Source organism: Hippoglossus hippoglossus, chromosome 18 (assembly GCF_009819705.1).
Source record: "Hippoglossus hippoglossus isolate fHipHip1 chromosome 18, fHipHip1.pri, whole genome shotgun sequence".
Taxonomy (NCBI): Eukaryota; Metazoa; Chordata; class Actinopteri; order Pleuronectiformes; family Pleuronectidae; genus Hippoglossus; species Hippoglossus hippoglossus.
This window is the reverse complement of record NC_047168.1, coordinates 9,736,140-9,756,670: the sequence shown is the minus strand read 5'-3', so window position 1 is coordinate 9,756,670 and position 20,531 is coordinate 9,736,140. Positions and strand designations below refer to the sequence as shown.

At 41.4% G+C, this 20,531-nt stretch overlaps 1 protein-coding gene across 1 annotated transcript in view; it reads left to right on the top strand.

Moving 5' to 3' along the window:
• The window catches only part of LOC117779078 (glucosidase 2 subunit beta-like), a 113,883-nt gene that overhangs the window by 84,881 nt on the left and 8,471 nt on the right, over positions 1-20,531 (top strand). The window contains exon 13 of the mRNA XM_034614917.1: positions 11,179-11,250. Within this exon, the coding sequence (XP_034470808.1) occupies positions 11,179-11,250 (72 nt within the window). The remainder of the gene's footprint in view (positions 1-11,178; positions 11,251-20,531) is intronic.

Below are 20,531 nucleotides of genomic sequence, written 5' to 3'. Positions count from 1 at the left end.
TTGGTTGTGCTGAAACACAACTTTTCATATCTTGTTTAGAGCAGCTTGTCACAGCGCACCGGGACTTCCTGTGTCTTAGTCACAATGACGTGATTTAGAGCCAAGTTCATCATTTTTATTTTTGTCGTTGGTGTCCTACTTTGGTGAGTATTATGGCAGCTTAAGATAAAATTTCAATTGCACGCTGTTGCGCAGTCATTGTGCTTTAGTGGAAAAGTACTTCCAAAACACCGAACCAAGCCACCAAAACATGAGCTGCAATCTTTATTTCCTCTGCATGGAAGAAACCATGAACCAACAGTGGAGTCTGCATGTGTTATATCTGCCTGGGTCGGCTGGGCCCAGCTGACAGGTACCTACAACAGTGACTACAAAAGTTTTTTTTTATCTAGGCTTTTCTGTTTGTGTGCAGTAAACTGTTGTCTTCCTGTCAGTTTACATAAGCAAATACCAAATATCCAATGAGCTCTCAGACTTGTAAATATCCTGCTGTCGCCATGTGTGTTGCTGCTGCGGATAGCAAGCCGTCAGTGTGCAAAAGACTGACAGCAATATCTATACCTGCAGAACGCAACTGCTCTTTCTCTGAATTTGAAGCGCTGCAGCCCTTGAAAATGATGAGTGTAATTTTACATTAGATATATCAGGAGAATATTTTATGATGCATTGAAAAACAAACAAAAAAGGTTTGAATGTCAACATAAATTGTCCGGCAATGTTGGATATGCTGACAGAAGACAAGTATATCGTCTGTCTCTTACTTAATGCACAAATTATCAACAGCTGAATGCAACTGAGGGATACATGCAGTTTTTATAATAATAATAATACATGCTGCATAAAACGCAGTACAATACAGTTTACTCTGCACTCTGTCCATTTCCTATTTGTATGTACTGAAGGGTTTGTGGTTACATTAGCAAAGCTGTGGAAATGGGACCAAGACTTTAAGTGTGTTTGGCCCACTTTGTATTTCGAGGAGTGGCGATGTTAGGGTCTAAATTGGAGCAAATTATTAAAATGATTCCCTCCCATTCATTTAAAAAAAAAAAAAAGTAAAACACTAAATGAGAGTGATATTTAACAGCCAGAGGAACCACATCTCAGCTCCTCGCACTGAGAGAGAGGTATGTCTGTGGGTCTGTTTCCCATAACTTCATCTGATCATCTGACATTTGAAAGGGAGTAATTTTCAAACGGTTCATTTACATCCTGCTACTAAGTCGTACTTAGGAATACAAATAGACATTCTAATGGTTTTATCTCACCACCTTGAGACCAGAGGGGATGATGCACGTATGAATTGATGAAACCTGTATAAACACAGTTCTTTGGATGTAGTCATTGTTAAAATAGAACAGTCCAGAATAAAGGGATTTTGCATTGCTATAATTTTGTTAAACTATTTCTAAGGTCAAAACATCAGTTGCTCATCCCCACAAGATTATAACTCATTATGTAGTTGCGATGCTAATGTATGCACAGAGCCAACAGTTTATGGACATGCACACCCTTCCTCATCAGATGTCGTCACTTTTCACCCCCATTTGTTTGCTTGTCAACAGGGTTACACAATAACATCTGAACTGATTTCCATGAAGTTTGGCCCAAAATGGGGACATAAAATGTTGGGGCGAGTCCAGACAAAGAGACGATTCCAGGAATTTCTATATTTAGGGGACTGATATCTATGAGTGTGTGCAATTTGGTAACAGTAAAAAATCCATTCTTTCTTTTGCATCCTGACAGTTGTCTTATTAATTACGTGAACGGTGAAAGCTGCACCTGCGTCCTGTTGTTATTTTAGCGCGTCTCTTGCCCTCGTTGTGCAAAGAGACTTTCTTTTTTAGAAAATGAGCTGTAGTCTCTCGTGAGCAGAGGGTTTCACAGTGATTCTCAAAAGTCTCCGAGCCTCTGATTGTTGGTTCAGCTTTTCTCTTTTCACTTTTAATGTGTCAACTCTCATTATCACCTTAAGTCATGTTGTTGATTTCCTAACACTTTTTCGTGTTAGGAGCCGTTTTCTTCACCATCTTTGAGGAGGAAAAGTGTAAAATATTATTTTCAGCCAACTTGCTCCACACCTACATTGCCTCCTTTACATTTTGTTATATATTGTTGTTCATCACGTTATAGGAAAGGTCCCTTTAGAATAGTAAGTCTGGTGATAATTTCTCTGTCAGTTCCATCACAGTGTAGATTGTCTGAAAAGTTTCTTTAGAGTCATGTAGCAGTGACTCAGAAAACTAATGTCGTAGTAGGTATTAACATGACAATATGATCTAATTTCACTGTATTGTTAATCTCTTTAGATATGGGAGATTAGTCGAACCCTATGTAACAAATATAAAATACTTTAAATGATTCCACAATTCACTTCAGTGCATTTTCAGGAGATTTTAAAGACCCAATACCGAGCAGCTGCCGCCTTAGCGCCTATCAAATCTTCCACATGCCTCAGCCTTCACCTATTTTGAGGAGAGAATAGCAGCAATAATAATGTAATATCTTGAGAGATGGCAGGGAGAATGTAGCTTTCAATGATCTGCCAGAGGCTCATTGCCCTTAGTGATGGCTCTAAAAGCTAAATTGGCTTCAAGTTTGCCTTGTTTTGTTTCCCATCTTTTGCATATAAATGGAGGCATCTATTGAGGGAGAGAAGCTCTTTCTGTCTGTGTTGTTGTTGTTGTTTTTTTTTTTCTATCCCTGGGTACTTTACGTGGGAAAGAAGTCTCTGCTCCACGAGCACCATCTCTCTTTCTGTTGTTTCGCAGAAGCGAAGAATGATGAGATAAGAAATAAAAAACAAATATCTATATATTTGTATCAACCCTGTGCATAGACTCTTAGCTTTGCATTAAGAATTTCAAGGGCAGAAATAAGATGAGCTGTCAAGAAAGTAAACTTGAATCAGACTCGTAGTAAAAACACTGTGCAGCACTCGGATCAGATTTGTGGGTTGCCATGTGGAAAATGAGGGTAAACTGAGAATTTCTATTCTGAAACTGCCTCTGTGAGTATGAACTGATACTGGATCTTTGGGCTGGAATTGCAGTGACCCAACCTCACAGGGATCGTGATGGAAATTTAAATAGCCCACTTAATATTAGTTATAACACTGGAATCTGATTCCATAATTGCACTAGTGGCCTGATGAGCTGACTCTTCAGATTTTACGAGCACTAAAAAGTTAAGGTTTAATCACGGCTGAACTTTAATACTTTTACTGTCGGAGGAAAGATCCCGACGCTGCAGAACTTTTTCACCATAAAGACATAAATAAAAGTACCAGGCACCCACCTTCATCTCCTATAGTTTCTCTCATATTGATGCACTCCTCTAAACGCACATTTATTCTTAGCACGCATAGATGCTCCTCTAATTTTCTGCATTTATATTGATTCACTGTAAAAGAAGAAAATATTGTTGCAGCTTAACAATAAACTGGTGGAGGCAGTAGTAAACTCAGGAAGAGAAACAGCACCAAGCACAATGAAATACTGTGTTGTAACATTACCAGCTCTGCATTTTTGTAAGTTTGAAAAGTCACATCATCAGCACTTATCCAAGTTTAGTCCAGGGAATGTCCCCTTTTCCAGGTGCCACTTTCATTCTTATCCACCGTGTTAAAAGAGGGTACACACTGTGCAGGGCAGGTTTCACTGCGAGGGCTATAATCCAGAGTATAGGTGTTTGTTTTCTGTTTGGTGGTTCTGAATGTACTTTATTTAACACTAGCAGTTTGCAGCCATGAGAAAAAGCCACAAAGTTGTGTCAGGACATTTTTACTGGAGTTTGCCTCTCACATACACTATATGGACAAAAGTATTGGGACACACCTCGTCTGTACGTTGATGTGTAGGTGTCCCAATACCTTTGTCCATATAGTGAATGAAGAACACAGCAGGAGATTGTCAGGGTCAGACGCATTCACAGTAACAGGCAAATCTCCGGTTTGCAGAAATCACATATTTTGCTTGTTTGTCAAGTCATCAACACGCCCACTTGCTCACTGTGAATTTTTCGGATATTTTCTTGCTGTATTCTCACATGGTCTCACTCGGATATTGATGTGGATGTTTCTATTCTCGCATACAGGCGCTCTATAAAATTTCCGGAGCTATTGGCTATAACAAGCAGCTTTATTGAGAGACACAGAAGAGATACAGCTGTATGACGACCTGCTCTAACCCGTCTGCAGGGTGCAGTCGCAGCTGTAAACCACACTTAAGCAAGGTGTCGAGGTAAAGCTTAAATCTGGATCTGCTGATTAAAGAGGCGCTAGACAACCCCGCTGCTTTTACTAACAAATCAGATGTTATAAAAAAACACACACACACACATTAGATGTCTCCACCTATCAAGATGTGTGATTCTGTCTTAACAGTCAATAATGATTCTAAAAATTATTTTTCACAACAACTCTTGATAGTCAGAAAAAAGCTTCTAGTTACTTTAGGGCTACTGGATGTTCACAGTGAATAAATATACCAGTGGCATGCTGTGACTTTTACAAACACACACATACACACAACCTGCGCCTTCCCCAACGAATCACAATTTCAATGTGTGATTCAGCTGTTTACTACACCAACTGCACTAAAACATACTGGTTTGTGTTGTTGTGCTGCATCTTGCCGCCTGAACATCTTCACTTTTCTCCGATCCCTCCCCACTGAAGCATTAAAATTACTGCTTTGAACTGACAGTAGACAAATCTAATTTGCAGCGTGGAGGAAAACATTGAAAGACTCGCTCCTATGGTAATCTTCAAAATGTTTACCAGTCACTGACAATGACGCACTGGAGTGACGATGCAAAACCCTTTAACTTCCTGCCACAATAAACGGCCTCAAACTTTTGAAGCTTACTGCGGAGAGAAGCCCGCACCTTGATTAGCAGAGAGGAAAAGATCAATACGAAAACAACAGAGCAGAACAGAATGAAAAGACTGTAAATTCAAGAAGTATGAAACTTACAGGTGGCGAAATTAGGTCCAGACATGCCAAGATATCTTGTATATGTGAGGTGGAGCAGGACATCTGAGAGCTGACGCTATATTTGATAGCAATTAATGATGATGGACAAGATTATATGGGAGCAGTTTTGTTTGCCATGGCACATGAGAGCAGTCAGCGCAGAGGAACTTGTGTTGTTCTGTCCAGCCCCTGTCTTCTCCTGACTTTCTGTGGACTTTATACTAATCTACACTAAGCCCTGAATTTTAAAGGAGATTTATACTTGATATCACTGTCTAGCTAATAGTTGACAATATCATCGTAATGACAATTCACCTGCGCTACCTTTTTCTAGTTGGTTGCCAGTAAGGCAAAAACAAAAGAGTCGCATTTTCCTCCCCAAATGATCAACAGTTGAATTAAATTTAAAGTCCATTTAATTAGGATCATATTTGTACATTTTTCTGCCTCTAGTAAAACATCCTTTGTTTCTCTGTAAATGTGACTGTTATGAGCGTTTGGTTGTAAACACCTTGCGCGTTGCATGAGAAAGGTACTAAAGCAATTACATTTTCTATTATTTTTATCTCACACAATTACTCGGCTCAAACGAACGGGAAGTTTTGTTTTCTTGTTTTTGTGACACTTTGTTTCCATGGTGTATTTCAGCCAGACCTTGTCTGCCCTGTGTATTTTCCAACCTAAATACAATATTATCTTGCTTCACTTGTTGATTAAATTCGTTAAAAATGTAGGTAAGGATTTTCCTTTCTTATTTAAAGACGGCAAAATAATGTAAATCTTGAAATATTGTGACCAACATGGAGACGAATATAAAACCTGTTATGCATTGTTGACTATCTTGTTGAATTTCTTCTGCTAGATGTTTGACCCGAGGTTGCGCTGCTACGCCGTCAACATAAAGTGCTGCTTTTCTATAAAGTTGTGAAAGTTATTATTAAAGTGCTGCTAAACAGTTAACCGCGTCACTGTATATTTCCGAGGCACCTTTGACCTCTGACATGCCAGCCGAGTGTACCCAGTATTACATGTAAACCAATTAGCTAGTGTTGACGTTGCTGGAGTTTGCAGTGTCACCCTCAGTGAACTCCACCCACGCCGTCACATAACAGTCTAGTGGGAGAAGGGCTTAATTGCTCCCTCTCTCTCTCTCCGTCTCCCTCTCTTGACTCGATCTCAGTGGACTTACGAATAAATATGCTTATCCTGCGTGAACACTAGTCTGGCGAATTGTGTCGGAGCCGTAATTAACAACGAATCGTTAAAGGTTAGCTCTGCTCTACAACAATGTGGGTCTTATTTTCACATGGTTGGTGATCGTCCTGATCTGTAATTATTGCAATCACCGAACGTAAATATGTCGCTAAAAATACGTTATCCTGTTATCCATAATTATAATTTTAAGGTCCGCAAAGCCATGAAAACACCTTAATTTATAACTCTTTAGTGTTTATAAGCAGGAGGTTTAAACTTAAATGTGTTTTGATTTTAAGCTTTTTCTCAATTTATTTGTCACTCCTTCACGAAGCATCTGTGAGAGACTATATGAACAGTTCATGACAATTTAACAATATATCGCAATTGTAATTATATGTATGTAAGTGTTTATTATGGTCACTTATTATATTTACCGTTGGTATTTGTAAATGCCTCCTCTTCTTGCTATATGACAAGATGATTGAAAGGTCGTTATGTTCTGACTAAGAAACGCTTCATTCGTGTTTAAGAATAACTATGATGAGAACTTTGCTGTGTTATTAGACATACAGTATCTCCTGATGCACTTCTGATGTCACAGAAATTTGTTATATATGTTCACAAATATGTTAATAATAAGTTAAAGATGTCCTCGTATCTACTTTCAGCTTCATAGTGGGGGTCAACTTTGACCTTTAGACACCCTCGTCCAGGCGACCCAACCAGAAGTGATAATTTCCCAGCCTCCTGTCTCAGCACTGCATTGTCTTCAGGGAACCCATGTTATCAAGGGTCCACCCTCATCTTCTTGGGCTCTACCTTCAGTACTTGGTCTTTAATCTGGCCTCCCACAAGTGCTAAATTTGTGTTTTTGTGTATTAAATTAAATTCACTAAACTTAAATTCCGATTTGATATTAGTTTTGCTCCAGATACATCAGCAGTGAACTAAGCCTGCAGTCCGATCCCGTGAAGCAAGAAACACTGCCTGAGGGGCTAAGTGGTTGCATCTAAGATATTTATTCTCTAACTGTGTACCTTCTGGCTCCAGAACACCTGCCGAAGATTGACACAGTGCTACCAACTTATTATGGCTGGTGTCAGAGCTGCATTGTCAGATGGTGACTGATCAAGTGTGGGGGAGGGGAAGAGATGCAGTGTGGAGTTCACGAGACAAAATGGGAAAAATCACTGTCCTCGATTTTTGAATTTCTGCTCACCACAGTTTTCTAGTTATTCTCAAAGGCTTAATCAGTGACCCAGCAGGTTTTATCTTGTTATTTTCTTTCTTATCCGTTGTATCTGCCGTCCTCCGTCATATTTGCGGCCTGTTCAGTGGGTGATTCATGCGCACAGCGTCACTATCAGTGCAATCTTATTCACTCCCACTCATTTGCGCACTTCTATTCTTTCTGTCATCGCCTTTCTTCTGACTTCGTCTTTGTTTTCTTACCTTTATATTTACACCCCTGTCAGTCCTTTCTCCTCCAAATCTTTGTCCTTGTCCTTCAGTGGATATTACCCCCTTCTTGTCACACCGTGCTCATCTGCTAAGGATAGCCGAGGAGGATAATTTGTGTAAATGTACGTGTTTGCTCTTGCTGCCGTGTCCTAATTATGTAACCAAGGCGGCAGAATTGTACGGGTCTGTATCAGAGAAAGTAAAAGCTAATCAACCTGGAACTCTGCATTTCCAGTCACACCTAACTTTTTTTTTTTAACCCCTAGCGACATTTTCGGTTTGGCCTTGCCTGCTTTTGTTTCCTCGCAAGCTGCCACACTGAGGCGAGCACCCAAGGTCAGATCACAGTGCCCCTGCACACAAATAGCCCAGCTTTGTGTGTGTGTGTGTGAGGGCTGGAGTGTCAGCAAAAGTGGGCAGGGATGGATGGTTATGCCTTAAGGGTAAGAGGGTGATAGAGAGGGGGAGAACGGTGCAGACATACAGGGGTACTCCCTTATGGGACCCAGTTGATTGCTTTTTCACTGTGTTACCCCCTTTTCCTTCCCCCCCTTCCTCTGCTCAGTATACCTCCGTCTTTCAGGTTCCATCTGTTTCTGGGCTCAGATGAGGATGATTGTTGTTGCTGCGGCACCTTCAAGCTTAATGAATCGAGTGTCTTATATAACAAACAATAACGGAAGTGTCCAAAGGGAATTCAAATGTATCGGTCATTTGTTTAGAATGGGAGGCTGTTTGGCTAATATCACATTGTGTTGTCGATTGTGCTTTTAATGTTCAGACATTGTTGTACATGTTAAAATTTAGGAACTAAAAACACCAGAGTTTCAGATTCTATTTCAAACACCATGCAGCAGTGGTAGGTTCTTTCAGGTCCTTCGTGTGTGGGTGTCCTGCTAACTTGTCATATAACTCTGTAGCTGAACGAGGGTGTCAAGGCCAGCTGTGAATAAACCTTTAACTAACTCTTAGCGCTTCTTCTTCAGAGGCGAAATAGACTCCACAGCCAAGCTAGCGGCCCTGTCAGGCTGTACTTAGGCACAGTGTTGGTTTGTTGATGGAGATGGATGAAAGGTCATGGGATCTCTAACGTATTTACAAATCATCCTGAGGGGAGCATGAGGGCCTGCATCAAAAATTCAAGGCGATCCATTTAATAGTTGGTGAGGTATTTGAGTCTTGATTAAGTGCCGGGCTAACCCAATTGACAGAAATATAGCAGCCCTGTAGGAACCTTGCTGCACTGAGTCTTATTCCCTGTAGGGGGCAAAGGATTCTCATAGCAGACATATCACATTAGTAAAGCAGTTTTGAATAATAAAATTAATAATGGCTGAATTCCATTTAGCTGCTTTATTTTCAGGGTTCTGTTCATGTTTATACACCAATATTTTCGATATTAACCCGATTAAGACTATAGTCTGAGTAAGACACTGCCATGTAAACACCATTTTCTGATGAGGACATGCGTATGTCTGAAGTTTCGACATACAGCAAAAAGACAACTGCTCGACATAGGGTTAAAAATGTAGTTGGGCATAATGTTGAGTCATCAGACTATTCTCTGCACAATGCAAATATGAATGGACCTTTCTATTAGCCACTTGTTTAAACATCATAATCAAAATGTCTTATCCACAATAATGTCAACAGTCGGAATATGGCTGTCCATGTAAACGCAGTCTCTGTCAAACTGTCATGTCTTATTTTGACCCTTGAATAGAACGGAGGCCTCTCTAATGTTATCAGGAATACCAGTGCTTTTCCTACGATGACAAGTCAAACTGTCTGCTGAGAAGAAGGCCTGTAGGCTTAGTCATGGTGAGACACATTAAATTCAACTGCTGCTCCTCTACTGCTTACTCTGCAGTCAAAAGAGATGCTTCTGTTATCCCCCCCCCCCCCCCCCGCCCTCATATCTGGCAAATGGGGGAAGGGGCATCCTCGTTGAAAACATGCAGACGGATAAATGCCTAAATGAAAGTCTTTGAGATGAGAGGCATTTTAATACGATCCGCAAACAAGGGCATGAGCAAACGAAGTCAGTCAGCCAGTCGCTTAGTTCTCTCCCACTATCTAACCCGTTCTCAGATTTTCTTCATCATTTGCTTTCATCTTGCTTTTCTCTGCTTTTGATCCCCCCCCCCAAATTCCCCCAACCCACATCGATTCACACTACAGCCATTTCTTTCGCTCCACCCTGCACTTTCTCGTCCCGTTCTCTTTCTCGCCCTCGTTGTGGTTGTCTGGGCATCCTCAGCTCTTTTATAGCCGTCAGTGTAATGGTGCGAATGTCAAGGAAAAAGCCCGGCTGCCTTTTCCACCTGTCGCTTTCACCACAAAGGCCTTTGATCAGTTTGTTACCGGAGCTAGTGATCCTGCCTCTACGCTCCACCGCTATATCCCCAGCAAGTACATTAGTGATGGTCTCTGCTAATTGCTAACTCCTCTGTGCAACTCTTTGCCGTGGTTGAGGAGCTGTGGGTGGCAGTGGTGGTAACTGGTAGATCTTTGTCGATCTTCTGTCCCGATGAGTAGCTACTGAGGCTGAAGTCTCACTGTTCGGTAAAACACTGCTCTGGTACTTATGTGTCCACTATACTCTGCTTGTCTGCAATGCAAGTTTTGTTTTTTCAGGGAGCACAACAGACAGTGGACCTATAACTCAGATATTGATATTTTAGAGTTCAATAAAAGCAATTACAAACACATTTTTGTAAACCTGTATTGTAGATTTTTGGCAGTTTTGAGGAGAGAAAAAAATACACAGATTGTGAAGTTGTTCCAATATTTGTTCCTTAACACATCCACATACAGAGCAACACTCACAAAATTCACACTCATTTTAGCTCTGATTGGGTCCCCACCAACTCCTGAGGGAAATATGTCTGTTTCCTCTAAGCTAACCACCTAGCTGCTAGCTTTGTCTGCACGTTGTTGGTGTTGGGACAGTAATCATACTTCCAGCTTAAAGTGATCTTCAAAAGAGCAGTGAGAATATACTTGAAAATTGAGTCCAGGCTGTAAAACCAAAACAAGAAGTTGAAAAACGCTGAAGAAGGGGGAGTGTTGATTCTGTGACACATTTCACATTACATCTAATCTATGTTGAATCTAAAATTATTGCATAAAACAGCTTTAATGTAAATGCATAGCATAACATTTTTGATAAGGATCCGCCTAATGATGATATTAAAGAATTAGGAGTCAGATATATACTGAGCTCGACATTTTACAATTGGAAAACTGACAGTGTTCCCGAGTGGAAAATTAAACTGTTTCTTAATTAGTCAAACATCTTTGTCATTTCTCTAGTTGAATTTTGTTATGTACTTTCCAGTTGAAAAATACCCGAATTAAACTATTCTTTGATCAACTTAAACTAAAAACAATCATTTTGGGCAGTGTTGATGCAGTCAAGCTTTGTTTTTTTGGGTTGAAAGAGCAAGAAAACAATCCTGAGAAGGAAAAGTGTAGTTAAACAACCCAACCCATAAAATCTTTTTTTCATTGTTGGCATTTCTTCTGTTCTCCTCTGCAGGTACACTTACACTCTGTGCCCATTCAATCAAGTCACACAAGAGGACACCGCAGGAACAGAGGTCTCATTAGGGTAAGTACCTCAATCACCTGCACAGATAAAATGTCCAACAATGACCAGTCACTGCAGGTCAGGGACAGTGGAGATATACGAAAGCATTAACCAGGACTGGATGGTACAACAGTACAATGTCTGAGGGACATTTTTAGCAAAGAGCTGAATACTGTGTTGCAAAAAAAACATTTTCACTTTTAATATAAAGCCAGAAAAACTGTTTTCCTAAGGCAGCTTTATGGAGGACAAAAAAACACTGTCTCGTCCTTGGTCTCTCATCACCTAATAAAGCCAGAAAAACCTTCTTCATTTCTTATTTACACCACAGATAAATTTACTCAAAAAACATTCTTCATTTAGTGAATGGCCATGAAACAATTCCCACCGCTGCCCTCCCGTGAAAGCTCTTTAATCATTGTTACAGTGCTCATGTGAAGTTACCCTAAAACCAATATTTGAGCTATTGATTTTTTTTTATTGTTATTCAATCTGTGTTAGGCTTCATATGACCTTTGATCAATCGCTAACAGATGTCTATTATAGTTTTAATACCTTTTGATCAATGACAAACAGGGGGCGAGTTTCATATACTTCTGGGGTTATATTTCCTCAGCCCCAAAGGGTTTCAATTTCATCTCACGGATTATGGCCTGGCCTTTTACCAGCCCCGTGGGATTGACTGTGTCGACTGACGGACATCGGGGTGTATCAGAATGCCTGTGTGATAAGAGAAATGCCATTCAGTACCCATAGACATGCACCCTTAGATGTCAGAAGACGTGTTCATATTTTCCTCACTCCTCCCTTCCCGGGAGTGTCAGTATACTGATTGTATGTGATGTTGCTCAAAGGGAAACACAACCTTCATTGAAACAGTAACTTTCTTGGTCAAACATGTCATCTTGATTCCTTTTTTTTCCCAGACTTGATTGAGTTTGAAACAGGGGTTGTCATTTAGTGGCTGAGCTTTACGTCTCTACTCACGCCACACCACCTTTCACCCCCCCCCCCCCCGTCTCTTTGTAACATCTCTGTCAAACAGACGGAAGAAAAGAACGTATACATCACACTCGTTTTCCTTATTTTTCACTTCTTTGAATTTTTGATTTGAGGTGATAATTACGGGATGTCGCCTCCCTGTCCTGTTCCACTCTCTCATTAGCCTTAACCGTCAGCCATCCGACACTTTTATAGGGTGCAATTATGGAAACGCGATTCCATCGACATTGACACCCTCCAGGAAAAAAAAAAAGCTTTTATCATCCGCCGCAGCTCCACCCAAAAGAGGACGACTCAATTGCGGAGCTGCTTCGGTTGTGGCGGGCGGATATAAGCTAATGACTTGTTTTGCGAACAGACAATGTAAAAGCCCAGATGACCACAGAAAATGTCAACAACAACAAGTGTCAAAACATTTTGAGTCATTTAAGATGCCATTAGGCTTCCCTTTTCTATTGGCGGCTGTAGTTAGACGTTAAGTGTGATTCATTTGCCGTTGTCCCTCCCAGCATTTATAGTTTTTTCCTTTCAGATGGCAAATTAATTGGAAATCTAAAGCAGGGCTGTGTTGTCTCTTTTGCATCGCCACCTCCCACACTACCCACTCGCTTTTGGAGCGGAAAGTGCGATGCTTCACCATGTTTTTAGCGCAGGAAAAGAGGCAGAACAGAATGCTAGCTGTGAGTAATGTGACCCCGGAGCTTCTGTGTGCCTGTCACTCATGATGGTATGGAAGGGCAGAGGGACCAAACGCAACCAGTGGTCAAACACGTCTCTAACTAATGTGAGTCGGTTGCTCTGTTTGCAACAAAAATCGCTGCCAAATGAGACTCGAGGGAAAGATTATTTTAAATGTGTATTTATATTTACAGCATTTTATGATGGACGTCAAGGAATATAAGAGACAGGCATCATCTCCTTCCCTCCCTCAGAAAGAATAGTTTGGTCAGAGTAATGCTAGTTCGATTCTTTACTTGTTTTATCACTCGCAAACACAAACACCTGATTGGTATTTTCTGGGTGTAGTCAGGCGGTGCGGCACTATATGATGTACTATACTGTTTCCAGAGAGTATACGTGGAATGGTTTTGGGGAAGGAGGGGTAGGGGAGGTACATGAATCATAGCTCGCACACTGGGAATAAAGTTCATTTTTTATCCAGACAGACCATCAGTCAGCCCTCGCAGGATATGGCTGGGCCTCCTGATATCAATCTGCATGGAGGCATCCTCCTTCTCCCCAGAGGGGGTGAGGGGGGAGTGCTTTGATTTAAACGGCAGCATTTATCACACCTGCTCCGGCTTCCTAAAGGACAACCATGTGAGAAAGAGAGAAAAAAGGGTGGGGTGGGGGAGGAGAGAAGGAGAAACGGCATTAACATGTGTGGCCCGTCAATGGAAGTGCGAAGCTGGAACTGTGACTATCAGGGCAATGACATCGCTAATGCTCCCTTGTACCATTTGCTCTAATTTGTATTAGTTATGTTACGTTTCTGCTGTGTTAAATGGATGGTGTTGCTGCTGAATTCTGATTATGGCTCATGGCCACCACTCAGTTTGTGAAGTGCGTCAAGGCTCATAAAAGTTGAAATTGTTCCCTGAGCCCTAACCTTCCTTCATGCTTGGTTTTGCAGCATAGTTGGCACTAGACCATTAACTATACAAATGTTCTTAAGGAACAATAAATCAGCCTGGGAACATTCTTTAGTAGCCGCTTGCTCTTATAGTGTGGCCACACACAGAGCCATAAAGATTTCATAAGGCACAGCAGTCATGCTGTATGCTCCCAATTATCTGTAAATGTAGATATTATACAACTCATATTCACCCCTTGAATTCCAATGTCTCCGTTTTCCATTTCGCTTTTTCTGCCTTTCGGTCTCAGCAGCTCAACCGCTTCCTGAAATGGCCATTGTAACAATAACATCAGCAACGATAATGATAACAGAGTAGGAGAAAATGCTTGCATTGCGACAAACACCATCCCGCTCTGACAGCGTCGTCCATCTTCATAATGTCCACACCCCCACCCGCGCCAGACACGCTGGGTACAATGACAGGACAGCAAACACGAGCTTTTTAAAAATGCGGACAATCTGAAAAGACAAACAAATACACACATGCATAAATCCGTAATGTGCAGCCGCAGTACAGGGTGGGTGCTGCTGTACCAGCTAGTGCTTATACGAGCTTAAAAAGAAGGAAACTATTGACTTTACGCCCTGATGGAGGAGGAAACAACACACACACACACACACACACACAGCATACTGTACATACAAACAGAACATTGATCACCCTTTGTCACCAGTGTGCCACATTCATTTCCCACCAGCCTCCGTGTTATTGACGTGTTGCTCGACAAATATCACCACTGAAGTGTGAGCTGCTATCAGTGATAGTAAATAATGACGTATTGAAGGATGTGCAGCGCCGGGTGTCACAGGTTTCGATTTCGACCCGATGGTCAGTTCTGAGGCTGCAGTTTGTTGTGGCGTTGAGCGTGTGATCGTATTGATGACCGCCCCCATTCCTAATTGCACAATAATGTAATTTACAAGTAATGCATCAGCAGCTCAGGCAGCAGATGTCTAGTGTCTTTGTACGTTGCCTTGAACAACTCAAAGGGATAAGAGAGACAACTTGGTAAAAAATCTTATTCTGAATAAAGATGTTTTTTAAAGTGTGATAAGAACTACCTAAAATGAAAACAATCTTTAAGAAAAAACAATTTGGACATAAAGTTTTTAGTTTGAACAAAGTCTCATTCACTAGGCGGCATTTATGATCTATACTGCAGCCAGCCACCAGGGGGAGATTGAGACATTTTGGTCTATATGCAGCTACCAAAAATGTCCACTACTCTTTATACTGATCTATTACCATGCAAGTTACAGCTGATTGGTTGAGGTGGTTGTTTATTTGGTGGTAAATGAGAGTGCTCATTGGTCAGAAGTCTAGGCAACAGAAATAAAGGCCTTAATCTAACGCAACATTGAATTTGGTAATCCTGTGTGGGATCTGGAGGAAATTAAAATGAAACACACCATAATGTAAAATCATAGAGTACTGATTGAATGCAGTGTCATTATACCACTGTTGCAGAAAAGATTAAGCTCAGACTCCATTTCTCCAAGTGTGGATCTGACTTTTAACAAGAAATCAAATGTATAACACCAAACACCAGCTCCTTCCAGTTGGCGGCGAGCACCCAGTATATAACCTCATTTTCATTTCTTTTAAATGACTGTAAACACATTCAACGGCACAGCTCACTATCAGTAACTATTTAAAACACAAGTCTCAGGAAGAACATTGTCAACATCCAGTAATTAGCTTAGTATTCAAAACATTCCCTGCTAACGACTACAACTATAAAAAAGACACTACTCTTTAAAGTGTGCCCTCACAACAGCGCTCGGCCATAATAACCTTTCACCGTGAGCAGAAGTGCATTTGCAATATTTATGTTGCCGCTTTTAGAGTAAGCTCAGGATAAATACATGGAAATAGCTCCAGGCTGTGGTGATATAGGAGAGACAGAGAGGTTGGAACTTGGAAACCTTCATTCTGTATCCTGATGAAAGAAGTATCTTCATTTGTGAAGACCGAACATGCAGACATTATTTGGATAAAGAGGGAAATCTTGATATGTTTCACCAAAACAAAAGATTAAAAAAGATAAATTGTAGACATATTTCTTTCTAAGATGCATTTTCTTCCAGACAAAGGAGGGCGGGGTGATTCAAATGTAGCCGTGGAGGAGGAAGGGATCAGTTGAGGGGTCATCCAATGAGGTTTTGTTTTGGGACTCCAGGGAAATCAGGTGGCCACGCAGTCGGGGTCGCAGGGGTCGGCGTGTGTCGCCCGGCAAAGTTCAAGGAGCCCGAGCCTTCCTTTGTGCGGAGGTCAGACCGCTCTGCACTCGTCATCATCGAGGGCGCACAAGCGGAGAGGAGAAAAGGCAGTGCTGGAATAGTGCGGGGCCCGGCGAGCAGCTTGCTTGTTCACCCTTCAACCTTGGAAACACACTGTGTCCAAGCTTGGAATACATCCAAAGCTGAAAACAGGGTAGACAAAGCCGGAATAATAATAATATCTCCTAGACACTGCTGGACAGATCTGAATATACAAACCGTTAAAGACCTACAAAGGGAGCATTTTTCTCCACTCTGCTTATGACTCATATTGTACAAACAAAGGAAAACATAGCTGTGGAAGATTCAAAATGTTCTGACGTATGGATATTATGAGTGAAAGAGATGCAGGGGCTGTAGAGGTAGGCACAAGTGGAACTGATATTCTACTTATTCGAGGAGAATAAAAAATGAAATGGGGGCATTGTGACACTTAAAAGAGACCCCAAAAAAAAGGCTATTAGTGTTGTCAGTCACTCCTGCAGGTTCATATCGCTCAGTATTCAAACCCACAGGTCTCGCTAGAACTGCTTTATTGAACAGTAGATTTTCAAACAGCAAACAGTGGAGCAGCGAGGTAGCCTAGCAACATTGAAACCACAGTGAATGACTGCGTGTGCCCACTGCGATGGAGCCAGGCAGTTGAAAATGACAGCACAGAGCAACCCCAGAGAGAGTGGGATGTTCTGGCCACCGTGGAAAATACAAATAGGTTGGCTGTTTGTAGCGTTTTACTGGAGACATACGCAGGCTTTTTACAGATCTGCCTTTTTTTTGACCCACGTACAGATTCAGCATAACAACACTTTCTCCCACCGACTGCCAGGCTGGTGACCCTATATTGTTGTTTTTTTGTTGTTTTTTCCCACCGTGCAGTTCCTGTAGAGCTCTAAGTAAAAGATCCCCCAGAATGTAAGAGAGAAAATCTCCAGGTGCTGAGAGAAAGAGGTGCAGCGATGTGGATGCCTCCAGGCTGATAAGCTCCTTTTAAGGGCCTTAGCTGAGCAAATTTATTGGCTCCACTCTGTGGACACGGTAAAATGGAAAGATGCTCATTTGATCAATAAGAGTCAATTTGGCATGAGGCCGCCTAAAAAAGCCCAACGTCTTTTTTTTTAAAGATCTAAAAAGGAATGAAATTGCGATGGAAATCATGTCCCTTCTCCGTCTAAGATTAATTACTGCTCACTCGTCGTTCTCGGGCATGTATAAACAGGAGAAAATTACTGCGGCTAATTATCTCGATTGGTGGCCATTTTATTGCACAGCAATCGCGAGGGAGCTGTAAGATTATTACTGTGAAAGCGCTCGAGCACAAGCGGGTTACAAATGAGCACAAAGAAACTGAAAAGCTACCCGGGATCGAATCAGGAAATGAGACAGTTCCACACCTCTCGACCGAAATGGTCTGACTCGGGGGCGGAAAATACAGAAAGGGACATTTTGGTAATTTTGATATTTGAAGATGAGGGTTAGTTGATGAGTCAGCAAACGATGTTAGATGAAGAGCGAGGACATGAACGTAGGAGCAACATAACCTGAAAGGGAGATGGAGAACCACGGCAATGAGTATTAACTGCATGCAATGTAATGCTATCAGGCTGAAATAACCTTAAGTCATTACATTCCCAGAATGACAGAACGATTGGGTATTTTTACTACCGGAATCATCATAGTGGGCATTATCTTAATATTGCATTTTACATCTTTATTTCCTTTTAATGAACCTGCACAGCATAACTTGAACTTGATGCGCCAAAATTTGGTTTCTTCGATAATCCTCCTGACATGTATAGGAAGAGCTCATTCTAGAGTTACAAAAACTCAAAGTTTCCTTTCTGGAGATTATACACTAATGAAAACAAAACTATGAATTGAATAATGAGTTATGAAGATTCCATTCCTGCCGATAGATCGTCAAATTTTTCACACTTGACCAGTTATTGATAAACAGTTCTGATTTGCAATGAGTTGAATGAGATTTTCTTACTTATGGAGCGGAATCCAGTTTATGTCCATACGCTATAAATCTGTATAAAGGACAAATGTGTAAAATCTAGTTGGTTCCCCTCAATGAAAGCAAATGGACATTATCTGGTTATTATGCCTTTGCAAAAACATTTAATTCCCTAGAAGTCACATTTTAAGGTGTATGCTGTAAACGCTACCCTGTATTATAGCTGGAATATATTTGCGACAGGGCGATCTTTTTCTAATCTATAGACACATATCTTAGATTTGAATATTTGTGCAAGTTTTCATTGTAAAAACAGCCAGTCAAAGTTAAACAAAGTGCTACTGTCCTTCATACATAATCTAGATTAAAATGTTCATCAAACTGTCACATTGAAAACAAGCACAATCACAGCCAAGTGACAACTGGCTGTTTGTTGCTTCACTCTCCACCGTGTTGCTTTTATGAATGTGGTCACTTAATGAGTAGAGCGATGCTCCCTTTCATGTGTTCATATCAAAGCTCGTCCCGTCCCTTAATTGTTTTGATAGGCTTCTTTTTTTTTTTCAGTGCTGATGCATTTTATAATTAATTATTTTTCTCATCTTATCTAAGCCGTAATGATTTAACCTACAAAGTAGCGACAGTTCCACTGGAACAAGTGCATAATTATACATTTAAGTGTTCTACTTAATGCGCTCATTTTCAAGCTGTCAAGGTCATTCGCTGGAGTGCCATTAGCAAAGAGAGGGCCCCTCTCTACCTGGGAACATTGCAGCCGCTTAATGCCCAGCACTCAAGAGGAGCAGGCCGGGTTGTACGAGTGCAGACACAGAAACTCATACAACACACACTAATGTAGACCACGTTACGCCTGTGTGTGTGTATTTGTGCGACTCGATGTGCCCACCCTTCATCAGACAATCAAGGTGAAGGGGTAATGACTCTCGTGTGTCTGAGGAGAGGGTTAAAATAGTAGGCAGAGGAGGGTGGGAGGGGTTGACACTGTGAACCCCCGATGGCCTTTCCGCCGGGTCGCCATGGCAACATCTCGCCCGGTCGTTAATGAGGCACAAGTGAGCTGTTAACAGAATACTGATTTGGGTTTGACATCAGCCCCTGATTCATATCTGTCAGGAGCTGTTGATGAAATATGCACCGTGTGTTTGTTGTGTAACCGCAGAGAGAAGTGGCCTCGGTGTTTGTGCAGCGAAAGCAACACCAAATGTGCCATGGATGTTACTCACTAATTTTATAGTTGATGCAAAACACATGAATGTAACAAAAAAATATATAAATATAAATCAAATATTAAACAGAAACATCTAGCATGCTGCCTGCAGTTTCAACATTTGACCTGTTGACGGTGTATTTATATCCCTGCATTCATTAGTATGTATAAAGTAATAATATATTAAAATACGGCTCTGCACTCCATTATTCGCAAGCAAAGAAAAACACGGTATAAATGCAGTCTTTTTTTTTTTTGTGAAAGCAAAGCCCCGACTGAGCGTGTGCCCTTCACATGTTCCAGTGCGTATGAATTATTTATGAAGGTGCCGGGCACAATGGGTGGTAGAAGCATCAGTGACTGGCACGGTAATGACGGTCGCCGGGCTCATCTCAGAACGCCGCTCGCTGATTGGTGACCTTACGCGAGTGGCAGAGGTCACCGATGCTTGGCGCTGCCTGGCTATGAGAATGGCGGCCTCTCTTTCTTTTTTCCTCGTGAAGCGCCGAATCCAAATTAACCAGCGGCTCCCAAATTGCTCTGTCTACCTGCCAGTGCAGCGCCGCGTCTCATGCTGTAAATGATTAGCGCATTAACGGCATAGTGAGGGGACTAACTTGCTGCTCCAGACCCCTTGTTAAAGCAGCGGAAAGCATAGCCATGAGGTATAATTCATTGCAGAGGCAGCTAATGAGTGGATGCTACAGTGGGGAGGTGACAGTAATAAGTAGAGACGTTACAGCGTCTTAACACAGGTACTGTTTGTCATTAGTAATGCACGAGGTGAGGATTCAGAATGAGGAGCCGGTGGTTAGAGATGTATTTACATGGAATCTGATGCTGAGTTGGCACCTCCCATCTCTGACAGTCAGTGTGACCTTGCTTGATGCTGATGCTTGGTAATAACACAAAGTGATGGGAGCTGCCTGTAGGGCTGCTGGGTATCATTTGAAATAGTTCTATACTGGTGCCAGAAAAAGTATTTGAGTCTTGGCACCTCATGGTCTTTTTTTTGATAAGTCACATTGGAAATAAGAAAATGTCTTTTATTTATTGTTTTTTTCTCCATTTGCTTTCGAGTTGTTTCAAAGTAGCACTTAATGGTCAATACTAATGGTATTCAGTAAAAGCTTATACATCTGCCCAGAGTCACCCTCTAACAAATAATAGATCCATGCATTACTCATTGAAAAATCATT